The sequence below is a fragment of the Pleurodeles waltl genome, chromosome 6 (genome assembly GCF_031143425.1).
Source record: "Pleurodeles waltl isolate 20211129_DDA chromosome 6, aPleWal1.hap1.20221129, whole genome shotgun sequence".
Lineage (NCBI taxonomy): Eukaryota > Metazoa > Chordata > Amphibia > Caudata > Salamandridae > Pleurodeles > Pleurodeles waltl.
The window spans coordinates 490,271,109-490,286,814 of NC_090445.1; the positions used below are offsets into that span (position 1 = coordinate 490,271,109).

Genomic DNA, 15,706 nt, shown 5'->3' on the forward strand with positions numbered 1-15,706 from the left:
CTGAAAAATATTTTTCCTCTTGGAGAAAAAGATTCGCTCGCAGCTCCACCCGATATAGTGCTGATGCGTTCTCCTCCCTACCCAAGAAGGAGAGTTATGCCAACTATGAAGTGAAGTAAATCTGATACCATTTTGAGGGTTGGAATCATTTTGAACGTAGTTTCAAGGCACACCTTGACGCCCCACTTTTCCCATCCCATACGCATAACAATGGCATGTGGCATTCATTCATTGAACGGGTAATACACTTGTTGATTTTGTTTATTTCATATAAAGTTTGCAATTTGATATATGTAACATCTTCAAAACACTGCCATGTGGTACATGCTACTGAATACAAAATTACAAGGGTGCCTCTGTATGAACTGTACAAGGATAAAAGCTAACAAATAAAACTGACACCTACACTTCAAAGAGACTTTTTGGTCTGAGATTATGACCCAAGTTTGTTCTAATTACTACGAAGCGAGCAAAAAATATATGAACTGAAATCATGCAAAGATCCAACAAATAGGATAAACAGGAGGCTGTATTTTATGTGCAAGAGGGCTACACACCCAAGGTGAATTTTGCCGTTTCCCTCTCTTGTCCAGTTTTGCTGTTCTAACTGTTGTTTACCTTAAGGCATGGACGTCATTTAGGGACCGGCAGGGGTCGCTGTTGCGACCCCTGGTGTACCCTTGCGACATCTGTCACTAACTTTGAGCTCAAGTGGCAAAATCAGTGCCAGGAACACAGGGCCAACTCTTTCTTATATTATATATGTTGGTTGGGCTCCACTTTCTTTATCTTTCACTATTAGGGTAATAAAAAGTGTAATACATTTAGCTGGAAAATGATCCTCTCTGGCAATTGACATAAGTAAATTTGCTTTTACATGTATTTTGTGTGCATGCTTACGGATGAGAGTGTGTGTATGTTTGCGTGTGTATGTTTTCGTGTGTCTAAGTGTGTGAATTAAAGTAAAGGTCAAATGCTGTGTGCTGTCACTTCCGCAACCCCTGGCAATTTGGTGAATTGACGTCCATGACTTAAGGATTCTATAATGTACGAGATGAACTCCACAGGATGACTGAATCACGGAAGCATGTCTAACAAAGTGGAGGGACCCGAACACTGGAACAAGTTTAATCCCTTTCTGGGGGCAGGACCTCACCACTTCTATTTCGGAAAACTCCTGAAAACTGAGCTGCTCAGACCTTCATTTAACAAAGAGCATTCACGAAGAGGTTAACATTTTGGATAGAGCATCCTCTCACATCCATTTAGACTCAAACAACCTTTCCCAAAATGTGCCTGTGCTGTTCTTGTACATAGTACTTCTTTTGTTCAAGCATTTCAAAGTCTAAGGTGGAATCGTGGCTCTTTACAAAAATGTTTTTGTACCTGGATACATAAATAATAGCATTTAATTTTTGATAGTTCACCCAGGCCCTTTGAAGAGGCATTGGCAACAGAGGGGTCTAGTCCTGGGCCAGAAGTCAGACACAAGGCCGCATTGACCCAAGTGAAAATTAAGGACCTGGTTTAGATATTGGTGGATGAGTTACTTCATCACAAGAGCGACGTACATCCCGCCCGCCGAATTATAAGTCCTATTATATGCTATGGAATTTAGATTTGGGCAGAAGGGATAGCCATCACTGTTGTGATGGTGTATTTAATTTGCAAATATCTAAACCAGGCCCTAAATGTTGAACGAACTTGAACACAAAGGTGAGCAAGAAGAAGATTATGGTGGATATGGGCAGAGCTGTGGAAACGTGGATCTCCTACTCTTGATAAATAAGTAAGGTGTGATTGTTCATGGCTGTGGTGAAACGGTGGGTAAGACATGTATTCCTGTTTTATCATCATTGCGTGCTTAGCAGAAGAGGTGACTTCTCAGTTACTTTTGAAAGGGTCATTGGAATCTGGGCAGTTGGCCTCCAGTGCCCGTGATCTCGCATTTTCTAATAGGCAGGTGGGATGTTATGATAGAACAGCGGAGCAGGCTCTCTCTGAAGAGGGCAAAGGCGTCCTGAAGTGTGTGGGGCTTTGTGTGTGACATGAAGTAATTGATTTGGACTCTGAACTTGATTTGAAATGTGCAGTCATGAGCTGCCATTGTATGGTCCCATTTTATTATGGTAGGGAGTTAAAGTCACTGAGGTGTGGAACGATGAAGCTGCTGTAGACCAGTAGGGAGCACACAAGACTCTCAGTGATACTTCTGACGTAGTAAGATCGATTCACTTTGCTGATTTAGGCCCATATTTACACTTTTTTAGCGCCACATTTGCATAATTATTTTACACAAAACCAACACAAACTTACTAAATACAATTGTATTTCGTAATTTTTCACCGATTTTGCATCAGCAAAACGACGCAAATGCAGCGCTAAAAAAGTATAAGCATGGGCTTTAGTGTGTCCTGTCACAAAACGTGAAAGATGAAAGGGAGCTGGGGTATTTCTAGCTGACTTCTGGCATACCGGGCTGCATTGAAAGAGAAAACAGACATGGACAATGTTTTAAGACCAGCTCCTTTCTGCTTCCAACAAGTGAGTGTAATTCAGAACCAGAGAGTTTGTTTTCTCTTCACAATGTTCTTATTTTTAAATGGGATTATATTATGTCATACCACAATTTCCAAAATGTATTAGTTAAGATACACTTGTCAAACTTCAGTGAACAAAATACAAGCAAGGAAGTCTGTCAATGACGACTACAATCCATGTCCACCTCTCCCACCCTGGCACATACTGCTTACTGGTCAGCAAGCTGTGTGCCTCAAGACAGGTCTTCTCCTTATGACATGATGGTCAGTGAATGTTGATCACAACCCCGCCAGACCTGGCCTGAGACAAAAGATCCTTACTTAAGGACTGCACTATAATTTTGGCATTTCATTGACAGTCCTGAATTAATACATTTCCATGCATACATTTGCACTTATAACTGAAGTTATTCAGATGTGTGGAAGGTTTCAGAGCTTTTAACTCAAAAAATTTACAAACCTCATACTTTATACAGTTCTGAAGTTTTACTGATTTCCCTCTTTTGCACGAAAATTACGGCCTTTGTGACAATTTATGTTGCAAAAGGAAAGCGTGAAGAGAAAAATTATGCAAAGATTTCCAATTGTTGATAGAAAACGTGTGCAAAAGGTAAACGTACAGAAAGAAAAACCTACATTCATTTTCCACATTCACTATGTTCGATTAGATGGAAAGTTATCTTGTAAGGGGATGGAAACTGTTAGCGGGCAAAGAAGAACATAAACTAGGCGTTTGTTTTTCTTGCAAAGCTCACTCGTGCTGTGGGAAAAATGTGGAAGACAAGAAAACATTGCTTGCATAAAAAGTTTGCACAACCCTAGTACTCTACCGCCAGATATCCAGTGTTACAATATCACCTGCATGCGCTCAGTACAGTTATTAACATGCTACAGTATGTCTAGGAGAAGCAGCAATGACAGGTTCATCCATCCACAGTGTTAGAAGTGGAAAAAGATGCTCTATAGCTTACATTTCTTTAAGACCACTACACGACCATAAATATGTTCTCTTAAGTAGTGCCCCGATGATTATATGTAATATATCCCTTCCCTTTATTGCCATTATCAACATCTCTCAGTGATGATAAACACAGATCATTACTTAGATAATAAAACTATGATATAACTAAATTAATGTATTTGAGTGTAAGTAAAAGACCTTTGATGACTGCTTCTTAAGCAAAACTGTATCTTGGAGGATTATGAATGGTAAACCGCTGCCCAAATTTCCAAGTTCCAAAAATCATGTTCAATACATTTTGATATGAACTCGCTAATGTTCCACATCTCTTGCATATAGATTTCAACCATCATTTTGCTCAAATGACACTCAACAAGGTTCACAGACACAATAACTTCTCTGTCTACATTGATGATATCGAGAATCTGACCAGAAGAACACAGAACTAGTGATACCACGTCCTTCATTTCTCTTTCATTTTTCTTTCGTACAATTGATGATGTTTCCATTTTGGTCGCTCTGTTTCTTCTCAGAAGTTCAGTCTTGCTGATAGCACGAGTCAAAGGGTGACAGATGCCTTCTGCACTTTAAAATTCAGAAGCCTACAGCCTGCCTCCTAAGAGGGTATTCTATTATAGAGTGCAGTGACCACTTGCATATGGCTGGCCAGCCATTGTCCACCCCCACAGTTCTTGATGCATACAGAACGGCTGCATTTTCACTCAATTTGTTCTTAGCTTCCCTCTGCTGACTGCTCCGGCTTAGGTGGATTTTCTATCTCGTCGAGCCGCTTTCCATCATTTTGAATCATTAGAATAATGTGCTTGAGATCCAGGCTGCGGGTCAGAATCTGGAGAAGCATCTCATCTTTCTGAACACCCCCCATGAACTCCTCCAGAGACAGCTCACCTGAAATACACCAGGGTGAGAGTTTAAAATATGCCTTTGTAAGCCACATCAAATCACATCACCTTGAATCTTTTGGGAACAGGCAGCAATTTTCTACATAAGTTATAAAATCTGTGAAGTAGAATTTATGGCCCTCAATATGCCCCACGACCTTTACTCTATCTTCTGTGTTGTAGCATTGCCAGTAACCTTTGGATTCTTGAAATCCCCCCATCCTCACATCCCACAGTGGGAACATTATGAAATGCTTCCATATCAGAAGAAATAGTTGTGTTTCATCTTAGCAGCATTGGGGCTGTCTACATATGATGGATGAAATTTGACAGTACAGCTATATAACCTTGTAACATATTGAGTTATCCTCATTTGGTATAGTTGTAGCAAGGTTAGACTCGTTTATATGTTCTTTTCATATCCCAGCTATTACAGTAACATATTCCTGTGGGATATAAAGCTATAGATATAATAAGGTTTTTAACAATATAGATTTAAAATCAAACATGCATATGTAGGCAGGGTCGAACTGGCCTACAGGGCAGTCACGCAGGGCCTGAAGGGCTGGTCTGGCAGGTCAGCACATGTGTTGTCTCTTCGAGACATGTTGTTTACAGTTAATGGGCTACAGCTCATCTATAGGCTTACCGTTGGCTAGCTTCACTATGACACATTTTCTTCTTTTCTTTTCGGCATGGCATGCATGTCATATCATTGTCCATCCTTGGAACATGGACTAAATACCTGAGTACTTCCACTGCTCTCGTTTTTGGAGCTACTTTGTTCTTTGTTTTCAAGCACTCCACATAAGTGCTTGTGTTTTCAGGCACTCCGATATCCTTGTTCATGTTGCTCCATTTCCCTCCCAACCACTCCATCCCCCATTGTTACTTCTCTCTCCTCACCCCGCCCCTGTTTCATCATAATTGTCCCATCTCTGTAGTGTTTTGTGGGGATTTCTCCAGAGATGTGTTTGCGAGATGCCTGTAAATCGCAGTCTGCACACATTCACAATTTATGTTAACCCCAGCACAGGCTGGGCCCTGAAATCTCCTCAATTCTGAAACTTCAAAGTACTTTCTACTGAGAATGTTTACACAAGATGGGAGTGTGTTCGAGTGAAAAGCAACACTGGTGCTGGTAAGGAAAGAATTATTCAACTCACATTCGTGTTCTTGTGAATAAAATAAATGACCACTTTGCGTGTTTTTGGTTTGTCTTAGTCACCAAGGTTTAAATGTTTAAATCCCATCAGTAAGCCTTGTTTGGTGTATGTAAACCCGTTCAATGTCTTTCTTTACATTTTTATTGTGCTTCGTATGACACAAACAGCCCTGAAATCAGCATTAAATAAATCACACTCCCAACCTGGTCCATGCCTATGTGATACCCTTATAGGGAATAATATTTCCTGTCTTTTTTTTTTTTTTAAACTGAAAACCAGAACATCGCTTTGAATATTAATTTCCAAGAGGTTGTTTTGGAATCCAGACGAAAACCACATGAGTATTTTTGATGCATGGTAATAAAAACATATAAATTACCAGCAAAGCTACTATCTGCCCATTCTTATTTGGATTACTTGCCCACAGGTGGGATATTTTTGGTTGTATGAAAAATGCTTCATATTACACATTTAAGTATGACATGTTATGGCATTAAAAAATGATTATAATATTCGGTACTAACCTACTAACTACTATTCCTGGGTTCTGGCTACTCACCGAAAAAAGTTCTTCAATGCCTCGTCAGGGTTTGTAAGTGCTATATAAACACATTTGCAGTTTACATTGGCAAAAGCCAATATCTCTCGCATATGCGAGATCTATTGGCTTTGCCAGTGCTTGTTTTAAGAGATATGTGGGCCTGTTCTATACTCTGTGGTTTTCACTGTTGATTTCCCTGATATTACCACAAACATTGCCGGTAGTAAGCACAAATCCATGCAGTCTGCAATACCTTGAAAAATTCCTATAAAATGTGTCTTTACAAGTTAAAAACTGTCCTATTTGCAAATATGTGACACTTTTCTAGCTATCAGATTCGGTAACGAGGGCCACTTTTATTTTAGTGTCCATGCATATTTCCTGTCCTCGTCTCACCATGTAATTAAGGCACAATTACAAAGTAAACCCATTGAACCGGTGCACTTCTGCATTTGGTCATGTCCTCTCTCCTAAGACAGCGAACATCAGAGAGCAGCACTTGATCAGCTTTAACTTGTCCAATATTTGGGTCATGGGCGCAGAATGATCTCTTACCAGAACAAAACATCTCCAAAGAGATCAATTAACTTAATGTGGCCCCAAAGCTTCTTAAGATCTTTGGGTTTAAGCTTCAGATGAAGGCTAAGTACCGATGCCAAGAAAACAACTTTGTTCCATCTATTTCAACATTTTGCTACATTTATTAAAGAAGAAGATGTTTTGGACCCACAGGATATGTCCATGACTGAGTATTTTGGATCAGGGGAGATATTTACTACATTTGGTAAATGCCAATACCTTTGAGTGAGGTTTTTTCTTGGTGCTATGAAATACTCCCAATCCAAGTTTTAGCCCTGAGAATGAGATATAAAATGCTGATTGGGTATTTAATCTCAGCAAAACATGCCTTTTAACTAAGCCTTTTCCACTGCTAAATGTTGACAAGTTTCACCTACAAAAACCATTCAAGAGCCAGCAGCAGCGCTACAATAACCACTGCAAAGGGTGTAGCTTGGTCAGTCAGGTGGCGGGGGAGGAGTTTCAGTTTTCCCAACAATCATATCGGCATATCATGACAAATTGCATACATTAGCAGGAGGGCACGAGGGAGCTTAAGGGGCAGTGGAAAGGGATTGTTAGGGGTACTTAAAACATAATACTTTGCAAAATAACTAATATTTTTTAAGATCTAAACAGAGAGAGGAGAGTGTGTGTGTGTGTGTGTATGTATTGTCTGTCTGTTCATGTAAAAATCCTGTGTGAAAACTGAAAGCCATCTCTCCATACCCGACTGAAAGCACCTGCACTTGACAAGTTACTGGAGCATCTATGTATTAAGGGTTGTAACACCCCAAACACCATACCCAAAGCTACGCCCCTGGTCACTGCACACTTGGAATGTATCCCTTGTGATCATGGCTTTATTTTTACAAATTTGGCTTTACTGATTGCACCTCAAATTCTAAGCACATTTGTCTTCAAAATCTCGGCAACGCGAGAACTGAGAAAGACTGCAGTCAATAAACCGTATTCTTCAGTCAATGGGCTATGCAGGATTCATTTTACTCTGTTATAGGACTGAGGTTTTAAGCAGCATACTTTGGTCTTGGTCACCTCAAGTGGTACATCTTCCTTAAAAACACAGGGCTAAAGGTACCAAGCCATGTTCACAAGCAAGTACTTGCAAAATGTACAACTGATTTGCGGAGAGGGCTATAGTTTGCTACATTTTGCGATCTGACTGATTCCTTAATAAGTTCCATATGACAAATGAGTGTTCCAAGGAAGTTGCAAAATGTCGTGCTCATTAATATTAATCAGGAGATGAGTATTTTGGGACTAGTGGTGAATGCGGCATGGGGGTTGCGTGGGACAGCAAACCTCTGTTTCTGCGTTTCCATTCCCTGGGTGTCTATATGTTTTTTTAAAGCAGCCCGTGTATCTTAAAGGGGCAAATGTTACTTTGAAAAAAGTGGTGACTTTCAGGGAAGACGTCTGTTTGGTGGAGTAGTTTGGCAATAAAGTAATCTCCTTTGCAAAAAAGACACGATCCCAACGCAACTATCAGCAGTAGTTAATGTTTTGCGACCACAACTGCATTCACAAACCATTGATAGGTTGCCTTCTAATTAAAAGATATGAGGGGACGACCCGTTTCATACCTCCTCCTAATTTCGATCTGGAATGTTTTGCAAAGACATTTCCAAGTCTCAAGCTCGTTTTCTGACTTGCAAGATCACTTTTGCACATCGCACAATGTTGTTTTGCAATAGCAAACACCGATTTTTTAAGTTGCCGCCTTTGTTGCTGAACAATACTTTTGCACACCTGGCGCATCCTTCTTTTAACTTTATGGTCTAATATTTTTTTCAAATGTTGCACGTGGAGCAGATTGGTGTTTGGCCTGCAAGAGGATGCGGTATGAGAGAAGAGCGTGCCTCTGAATATCTGTGAAGTTCTGGGGACTGTGGCAAACCCACTACGAACCTGAGAAAAGCAACTCTTCTATTTGGTTTATGTACTCTAGCATTGTGACTGGCCTGGAATTAGACCTGATTTCTTGCCTTATCTCATGGCTTCTCCATAGGGGCACATACATTTTCTTTTTTTGTCACTCCATGGTATTCATCACATGCGCACTGGAGATTGCATTTGTATGGTGTGTCTAAAACAACCAATACACATATTTTAAAAAACAATAGATATTTAGGCCCATATTTATACTTTTTTAGCGACGCGTTTGCGCCGCTTTTTGATGCAAAAACAGCACACACGTACAAAATTCAATTGTATTTCGCAAGTTTGTGCCACTTTTGCATCAAAAAATGACGCAAATGCGGCGTTAAAAAAGTATGGGCTAATATAGAGAAAGGAGAGAAGGCAAGTAAGGGCCGGGCTACATGGACAACGGAAGGCGGGCAGGAGGAATGGTGAATGCAGGAAGGAGGGCAATGGGTGGGTGTGAGCAGGGCAGCGCGTACAATGGAGGAAGAGCGGGCGTGAGGAAAAGAGGGCGTGAGGAAGAGAGGTAGGGCAACACGGACAATGGGAGATGAGAGAGAGAGAGGACAAGTAGGGGCAAGCCAACATGGACAATGAACAAAGGGACTGAGGGAGGGTGGCGGCAAACCAACGGAGACATCAATTAAACGCAGTGAAGTAAGGAGGGAAGGAGGAAGGGTGGGTGGGAGAATTTGGGTGGGGGAAACCAATGCAGACAACGGAATGAGAGCGGTCGGGTGGGGGCAATCTAGAATGGACAAAGAAAGGAGGGAGGGTAGGTTGGGCAGGCAACACAGACAACGGAGGAAGGGGGAAGGTGGAGGCAAGCATCAGGGACAACAGAAGGAAAGGGGGGCTTGTGGGGGCAGAACAGGGTAAGGGGAGAAGTACACGGGGAAGGCAGCTGGAAAACACACACTCTGTTAGTGTACAAACCTAATGAATATGAGCAATGGAAGGACACAAATATTGTGCCCAAGCCTCAGAAGAGGTGACAAAACCACAAAGAGGAAGGAAGCCCAAGGCAGCAGATCAATAAGAGGCAAGCAAATGAGAGTGATAATGAAGCCAACAATTGGTAGGCAATGAGCAGCTTGAAATTACACTGACAGAAACAAAAGGTCTCGATGGAACAGTGTATGTACTGTCTAGGCGCACCCTCTTATGTGCTGTTGAAGAAAACAAATCATCCAACCTAAAAGAATATTCAAAAAATAAGGAGGGAAAGCCATCAAATAAGAAGCAAATAAATAAGATCAAGAAGAAAGTCAAAAATGATATGCAAAGCCCCTTGTATGTATATTGTATTGTTGACAATAAGGAAGAACAGCATCCATCAAAAGCTGCCTGTTGGAGTGACCTAAATGGGTGGCTTCCTGCCAGTTACTTGGCTGACTGCATCTGTATTACAGCTATTTTACCACCTGGTGGCACCAATGCACTGCTATTCTTTAGGCATTTTATTGCTAAGATAAAGTTGTAACATGCTAAGGATTTCCAAAATAAAGCACAACAGTATCAGGTGTATCTTGTGGACCACTTATTTAAAAGTGAATGCTGCACTTTCTAGGAGCATTGCTTGCATATGCAAGTTGTTTTTGTGAATGGTGTTTTCTTAACTGATTAATGTTCTGCTGTGTAATAGGTTGTTTTTTGTTGTCGGTATGGTGGCACTGTCTGTTAATGATAGTTATCTGAGACATAACCATACCTTTAACCAGTAGTCAAAGTGCATTAAATAAGTGTGGTAACTGTGATCTGGAGTGCAATGGAGGCAAGGTCAGTGAGTGGGGGGGCCGAGTCAAAGGTGTGGCTAAAAAGAATAAAATATGATGTAACTATTTTGCCTTTCCCCTTCAGTTAACTGCATATAAATCAGCACACTTTAAATGTGAAACAACTACAAGTTAACCTAATACGTGGGAAATGCAAACATTTACGTTGTGACACTTCTATTGGTTAAATTGATCACTGCTGATGTCTGTGTCTCCAACCAGACAGCCACAGAACTGAATTCTGGTTGGGGCAGTGTGGAAGAGGGTCTTGGGAATTTTTAGTGCTAGGAAGCCTCTGAAAGAATAAAACGGTGAATATGCCATTGTTCTAAATTTGCATTACAAACAGAATAAGGCAAGCAGCCACAAAATGCACAAAATGTTTCATTTTAAGATAATAAAAAGTGTTTTTAAAATACAGATTTTAGTAAAATGCAATCAGACTGTACCTAGTGCAAACCTTTATTATAGGTGTCCATATTAAGCAGGCGTCTCACAGTTCATCTGGTAACGCCCTTACAATACCTCTCAAAAATAAATCTTTTGCATCAGAAAGCATCAAATAAATTCATCAATCAAAGACAATGCCGGCCTCCAAGCACCCCTTACATTTGCAAATTCCCCAGTTGCACACAATTACATTTCTTTCAGACAGTAGGCACCCTGGCAACAAGGCTTGTTTCGTGTTCAGCTGCCTGTCCCTCCCCCTCAGCTTCAGAGGACAGGAGATTCCCCCTCCTACTGTCACTGGACAGGTATCTTTTTACAAGAAGTAAGGGAAATGTTTTTGTTAAATTAAAAAGGTATGGCCACATCATACCCTACAGATTCCACCCTTTTGACCGCTGTGAAAAACAATACAATGTGAACACCTTTGTTCCACTTACCAAAGAAGATAATGCCTGAGAGCATACAAATGCAAAAACAACAGATGATGATGGAGGGAATGCAGAGCAAATCAAGCATTCACCCCCAGTCACAGATCTGGGTTTAATTCATCAGTTTTTTGCTTGCCATGCCATTCTGTTTGGACCCAGCTATATGCAAATCAGTCTTGACCCTGTTCCCAATAGGAACAGTCCAGCTGGAACTGCCAGGCCAGGTCCTCCCTGGACCAGAAACAAGCATCCTGGGCCTGGTTTCAGGGTATCACCCTTCATCAGCCAGGCTAGCTTGAATCTGGTGGCATAGCAAGCAAGGGACCCACGTCTAGGCATGCCCTTCCCACTTGTGGCGACAAATGCAAAAACAACAGATGAACATGTACATATCCACTTTTGCTATTCTAATACATTGTGCTTGATTTCAACAGAATAGCTAAATCGGCCAATGCTGGTATATGCTGATGAATCAATTTTGCAACTTTCAATAAATGTCTTGATTAAGCAACCTGTGTGACAACAGCCTAGTATATACAGGGACTAGCAGCCACTGGTTAAGTCAAGTGTATTCAGCAGTATTCTGGGGAAGCTCTTTTATTTAGGATGACATTATATTTGTGTCCCAGTAAAATGCCTATTGTCTTATGCTATGGGCTGAGGGAAGAAGAAACAAAACACAAGCCAACAAAGTTTTTATGAAGTGTCCTTTTATTCAGATATATATTCACAAACCTGAAGTCATTATTAGAGGTCCATCTGGAGTCAAATGCTAAATGTTCAAAATCCATTCGCAGTTCCTCAAGGTGTTATTAGAGTTTACTCTTGAGTCAGATGTAAAATCATTGAAATTCTTCATGAAGCTGCAATTCCACTAGTCCTTACTGGGCATCCACCAAAGTCAAATGCAAAAGCAATGACATTCTTTCATGTAGCTGTAGTTCCACTATCTGCACTAGACGTTCCTTCCCTTGCTGCTTTTTCAGGTTCTGAGAAAGTCTAGCACAGGCCTTCCCTCGCAGCAGCCGAGTACCAGAGTATTGGCCTGGGGCAGTGGCTGTGTCTGATAGCAGCGTCCACGACACAGTATGGCTTCTGCCAGAGTCCTGCCATCGGACTCCAGAGAGCATGGACGGCCTTCCCTCAAGGATTCCAAGGTACAATATTGCGATTGTTGTCTCTTTTCATGAGCATTTTATTTAAATAATTGATCTCAGTCCACTTTATGAGTGGGGCCCAGCAGGGTGAGGCATCCTGATTTTTTAATTCGGTCTCTTGTAATCATCATGACTTAATTACAAACACGATTAGCTCACCCTGACAGTAAAAAGTGTTCGTATTATTACAGCTAGTGCACTTGCTATAAAAAGGTAATAAGCATTAGTCTTTTTCCAATGAATCACGCAAAAATAATGATTATTTATCTTTTCCTAGTAAGTGCACTAACTTATTAGAAGAACACAGAACAACACTGCACTTTTCTATTTTAGGCATTCAGCTACTATCCCATGAATCACATAAAAACATGCTATTATCTTTTCCCACAAAGTGCTCTAACTATAATAGCACGAAACAACATTACACTGTTCTATCTTAGGCTTTTATATTAAATGTGGGTCCAGTCCCTAACTTCATATTAATGTAGTGGTGATAAACAGTTCCGCATCCTTTGAATGATAGCCATTGCAGGGTGAATTGGTGTTATTGTCAGACCTGGAAGGCATTTTGGTTTTATCACCCATAGGGAAAACACTTTGAATAAAGTTAAATAAGGGCAAGGAGTCACAATTATTATGCCCAGAGCTATTTTGAAGACCACTGTGCCTGACATATAAAGACATTTTCCTAATTTAAGGCAGTTTTAAAACTTATTTAAGGTGAGAAAGACAATTATAGACTGTCTTTTCTAGAATATAACATCTGCTAGGTCCTTTATTCCCTTTAAATTTTGTAATGTGTCACTTCAGATGGGAAGCACAGGATCGTAGGTGCAGATAGATAATGGGAAACATCTCAGTAAGTTGACAAAATGTGGGCATTTGTTCTCTGTGTGCTGAAGAGGAATAATGCTTGTTGGCAGCAACCTCACTTGCAAATAAGTCTAAGGCCCTAAATTCAATATAGGAGATGAAGGGGTAAGTAAGTAGAAGACATCAACATGAAGCGTAATGACTTCCACAAAAAGCAGTGATACAGTCTATTATGATAACATGAGAGCAAGTTGTGTGTCTGATGCTTTTAAAAGGGAGAAAATGAAAACGAAAAGTTAACTGCTAACTCCTCATTTTAATTTTCTCCCATTTAAAACTGCACATTTACAAACAGCAGGCATCTTGCTCCCAGTGGCTAGTGGGCACGGTGTAATTTTCATAACAGAACAATACAGTAAGTTTGTCTTCACTCCAAATTTCTCCCATTTAAACATTTTTTTGTATGTTTCTGTTATACATGTAATAGTGTCACAAATGGTGAGATCCTGAGGTATATCATCCGCCACACATTCACATGTCTCTACGTATTTCGTTCAAAAGTATCTGGCTCTATGGAAATTAGGCTTAAAGTCACAAAGCTGGGCGTAGGGGTCTCTGGGAACAATGTGCAAGTTGATTGGCCTTTAATAGCTCACAATAATTTTTACTGATCAGGAGTAGCTCTCACTACAAAAAATGTTGGAGAAACCTGGCATGGACACTTTTGTTATTTCAATCATGTGTGCTTGTTTTCCATAGGTTTAATTATTTGCTAAAGTTAGTTCATAAAATTGAGTTAAAATTACAGATTTCAAAAACATGTATTGATTTCTATCACAGTAAGTGATTATAGGAGCTTCCATTCATTGGTAAGAAGTAGTGTGTTTGGATATGTAATTTTGGCTGTTCATTTTAGGTGGGTGTTATTGTATGCATAAACTAGCAAATCTTTAACGGGAGCTGCTCGCCTGTCCAATTAAGAGGAGGAAGAGGAGTGTTTCCTATCTGCAGTGTGAGCTAAGAGGAGAAGGAGTCTTTTTCCAGAATACTATCTGCACCCTTGCAGCAGTGTTGGGAATTAGTATGTTTTTTATTCTTTCCTGAGCTGAATGACCACCAACACTACAAAACGTCTTTGGAAAAGCTGCAGTTCCACAAGAAGTTACTAGGGGTCTCTCTCAAGTCAGATACAAGTGGTTGAAATGGCAATCACAAACCTGAGGTGGGGTGTGACTTTAGCCCAGGAATCTGCATATATACTCTAGCTACTGTAATGATCAGTGCTCATTTTCTGTAGGACAAATGAACATACCAAAGCTGGTTTAAAGTAAGGAATCAACATTGCAATTTACAATATGTTTTTGAGAGCTATAGGAATAGTTGATGAAACCCTATTACACATAAGGATTATTCGCCATTGGGTAGTGCAAGTGTCTAACGTTCTATTCTTGAGGAACTATTTTAAGGTGTATGTGCGAATGTGCAGGGGAAACACTGAGTCACTCACAGTGAAAGCATCCAATGGCTGGAGTAGGCAGATCTATTGATTTATACCTCTGCTGGGGTGGGAGGGATTGTAATTTGAGTGACATGTCAATGGTCCAATGGTGAAAAAGTGTTGGATGGAAGCTTCTATATGTGTACGTAGTTTTGTATGATTTATTTGGAAACCATGAAGCTGGCAAGACAGCTAAAGCTGTCTTTAGGCCTCACCTAAAAAGAATATTCAAAGAAAGGAAGGAAATCAATGACATTGGAAAGAGAGTGATGAAGGTTATGGTAAATGAGGACTTGTAAACATATGAAAACGAAAAATGCTGATAGGTCACATATATCTATAGTTCTTTCTGCCCACTTACACCTGACATCAGAAAACTCATTATTATAGAAATGAGAGATGCAGTGAACTATCAACACATAAAGGGCTTCTCATAGGAAAACCTGCAAAAATAAGGGGGCAATTTATATCTTTACCTGACCATACCTTATGAGATTTTGTTTTGTATTTACAAGCATTTGCAGAAGTACGCCTGGAAAGTTGTTCCAGGTACAAGCTGACAGGCACACTTACAGGTATGTAATGTAGCTTGTCCTAAAGACTCCTATTTCCCATGTGTGGAGTTCTCTACAGGGCAGAACTCTACACAAGGGGAACATAGCCTCCTGTGTAGCCTGTGTGCCATCTTTTTTTTCTCTACATGGAAAACATTTGCCTCTGGAGAAAGCCCAGAGGCACCCCTACACCATAGAGACACAGGGACCTACACCCTCAGTTATTCTGGGGATTAACTATTTCCTATTTCCATCTTGGCTGCCCTTGTTTGCAGTAAATATCTAACCATTTCCAAGGTGGAACAGTGCCACAGAGAAGTGGATGTTGGCAGACTTCCAAGACAACCGTGCCACTCCATGATCTGGATTTAGTACTGCAGATTTCTTCATAATTGTAGTGGAAATTTTCACAACAGTTA

At 40.5% G+C, this 15,706-nt stretch overlaps 1 protein-coding gene across 1 annotated transcript in view; it reads right to left on the minus strand.

Moving 5' to 3' along the window:
- Nucleotides 1-243: 243 nt before the first annotated feature.
- GUCA1A (guanylate cyclase activator 1A) overlaps nt 244-15,706 on the minus strand; it is a 78,959-nt gene continuing 63,496 nt past the window's right edge. The window contains exon 4 of the mRNA XM_069238640.1: nt 244-4,410. Within this exon, the coding sequence (XP_069094741.1) occupies nt 4,235-4,410 (176 nt within the window). The 3' untranslated portion in view covers nt 244-4,234. The remainder of the gene's footprint in view (nt 4,411-15,706) is intronic.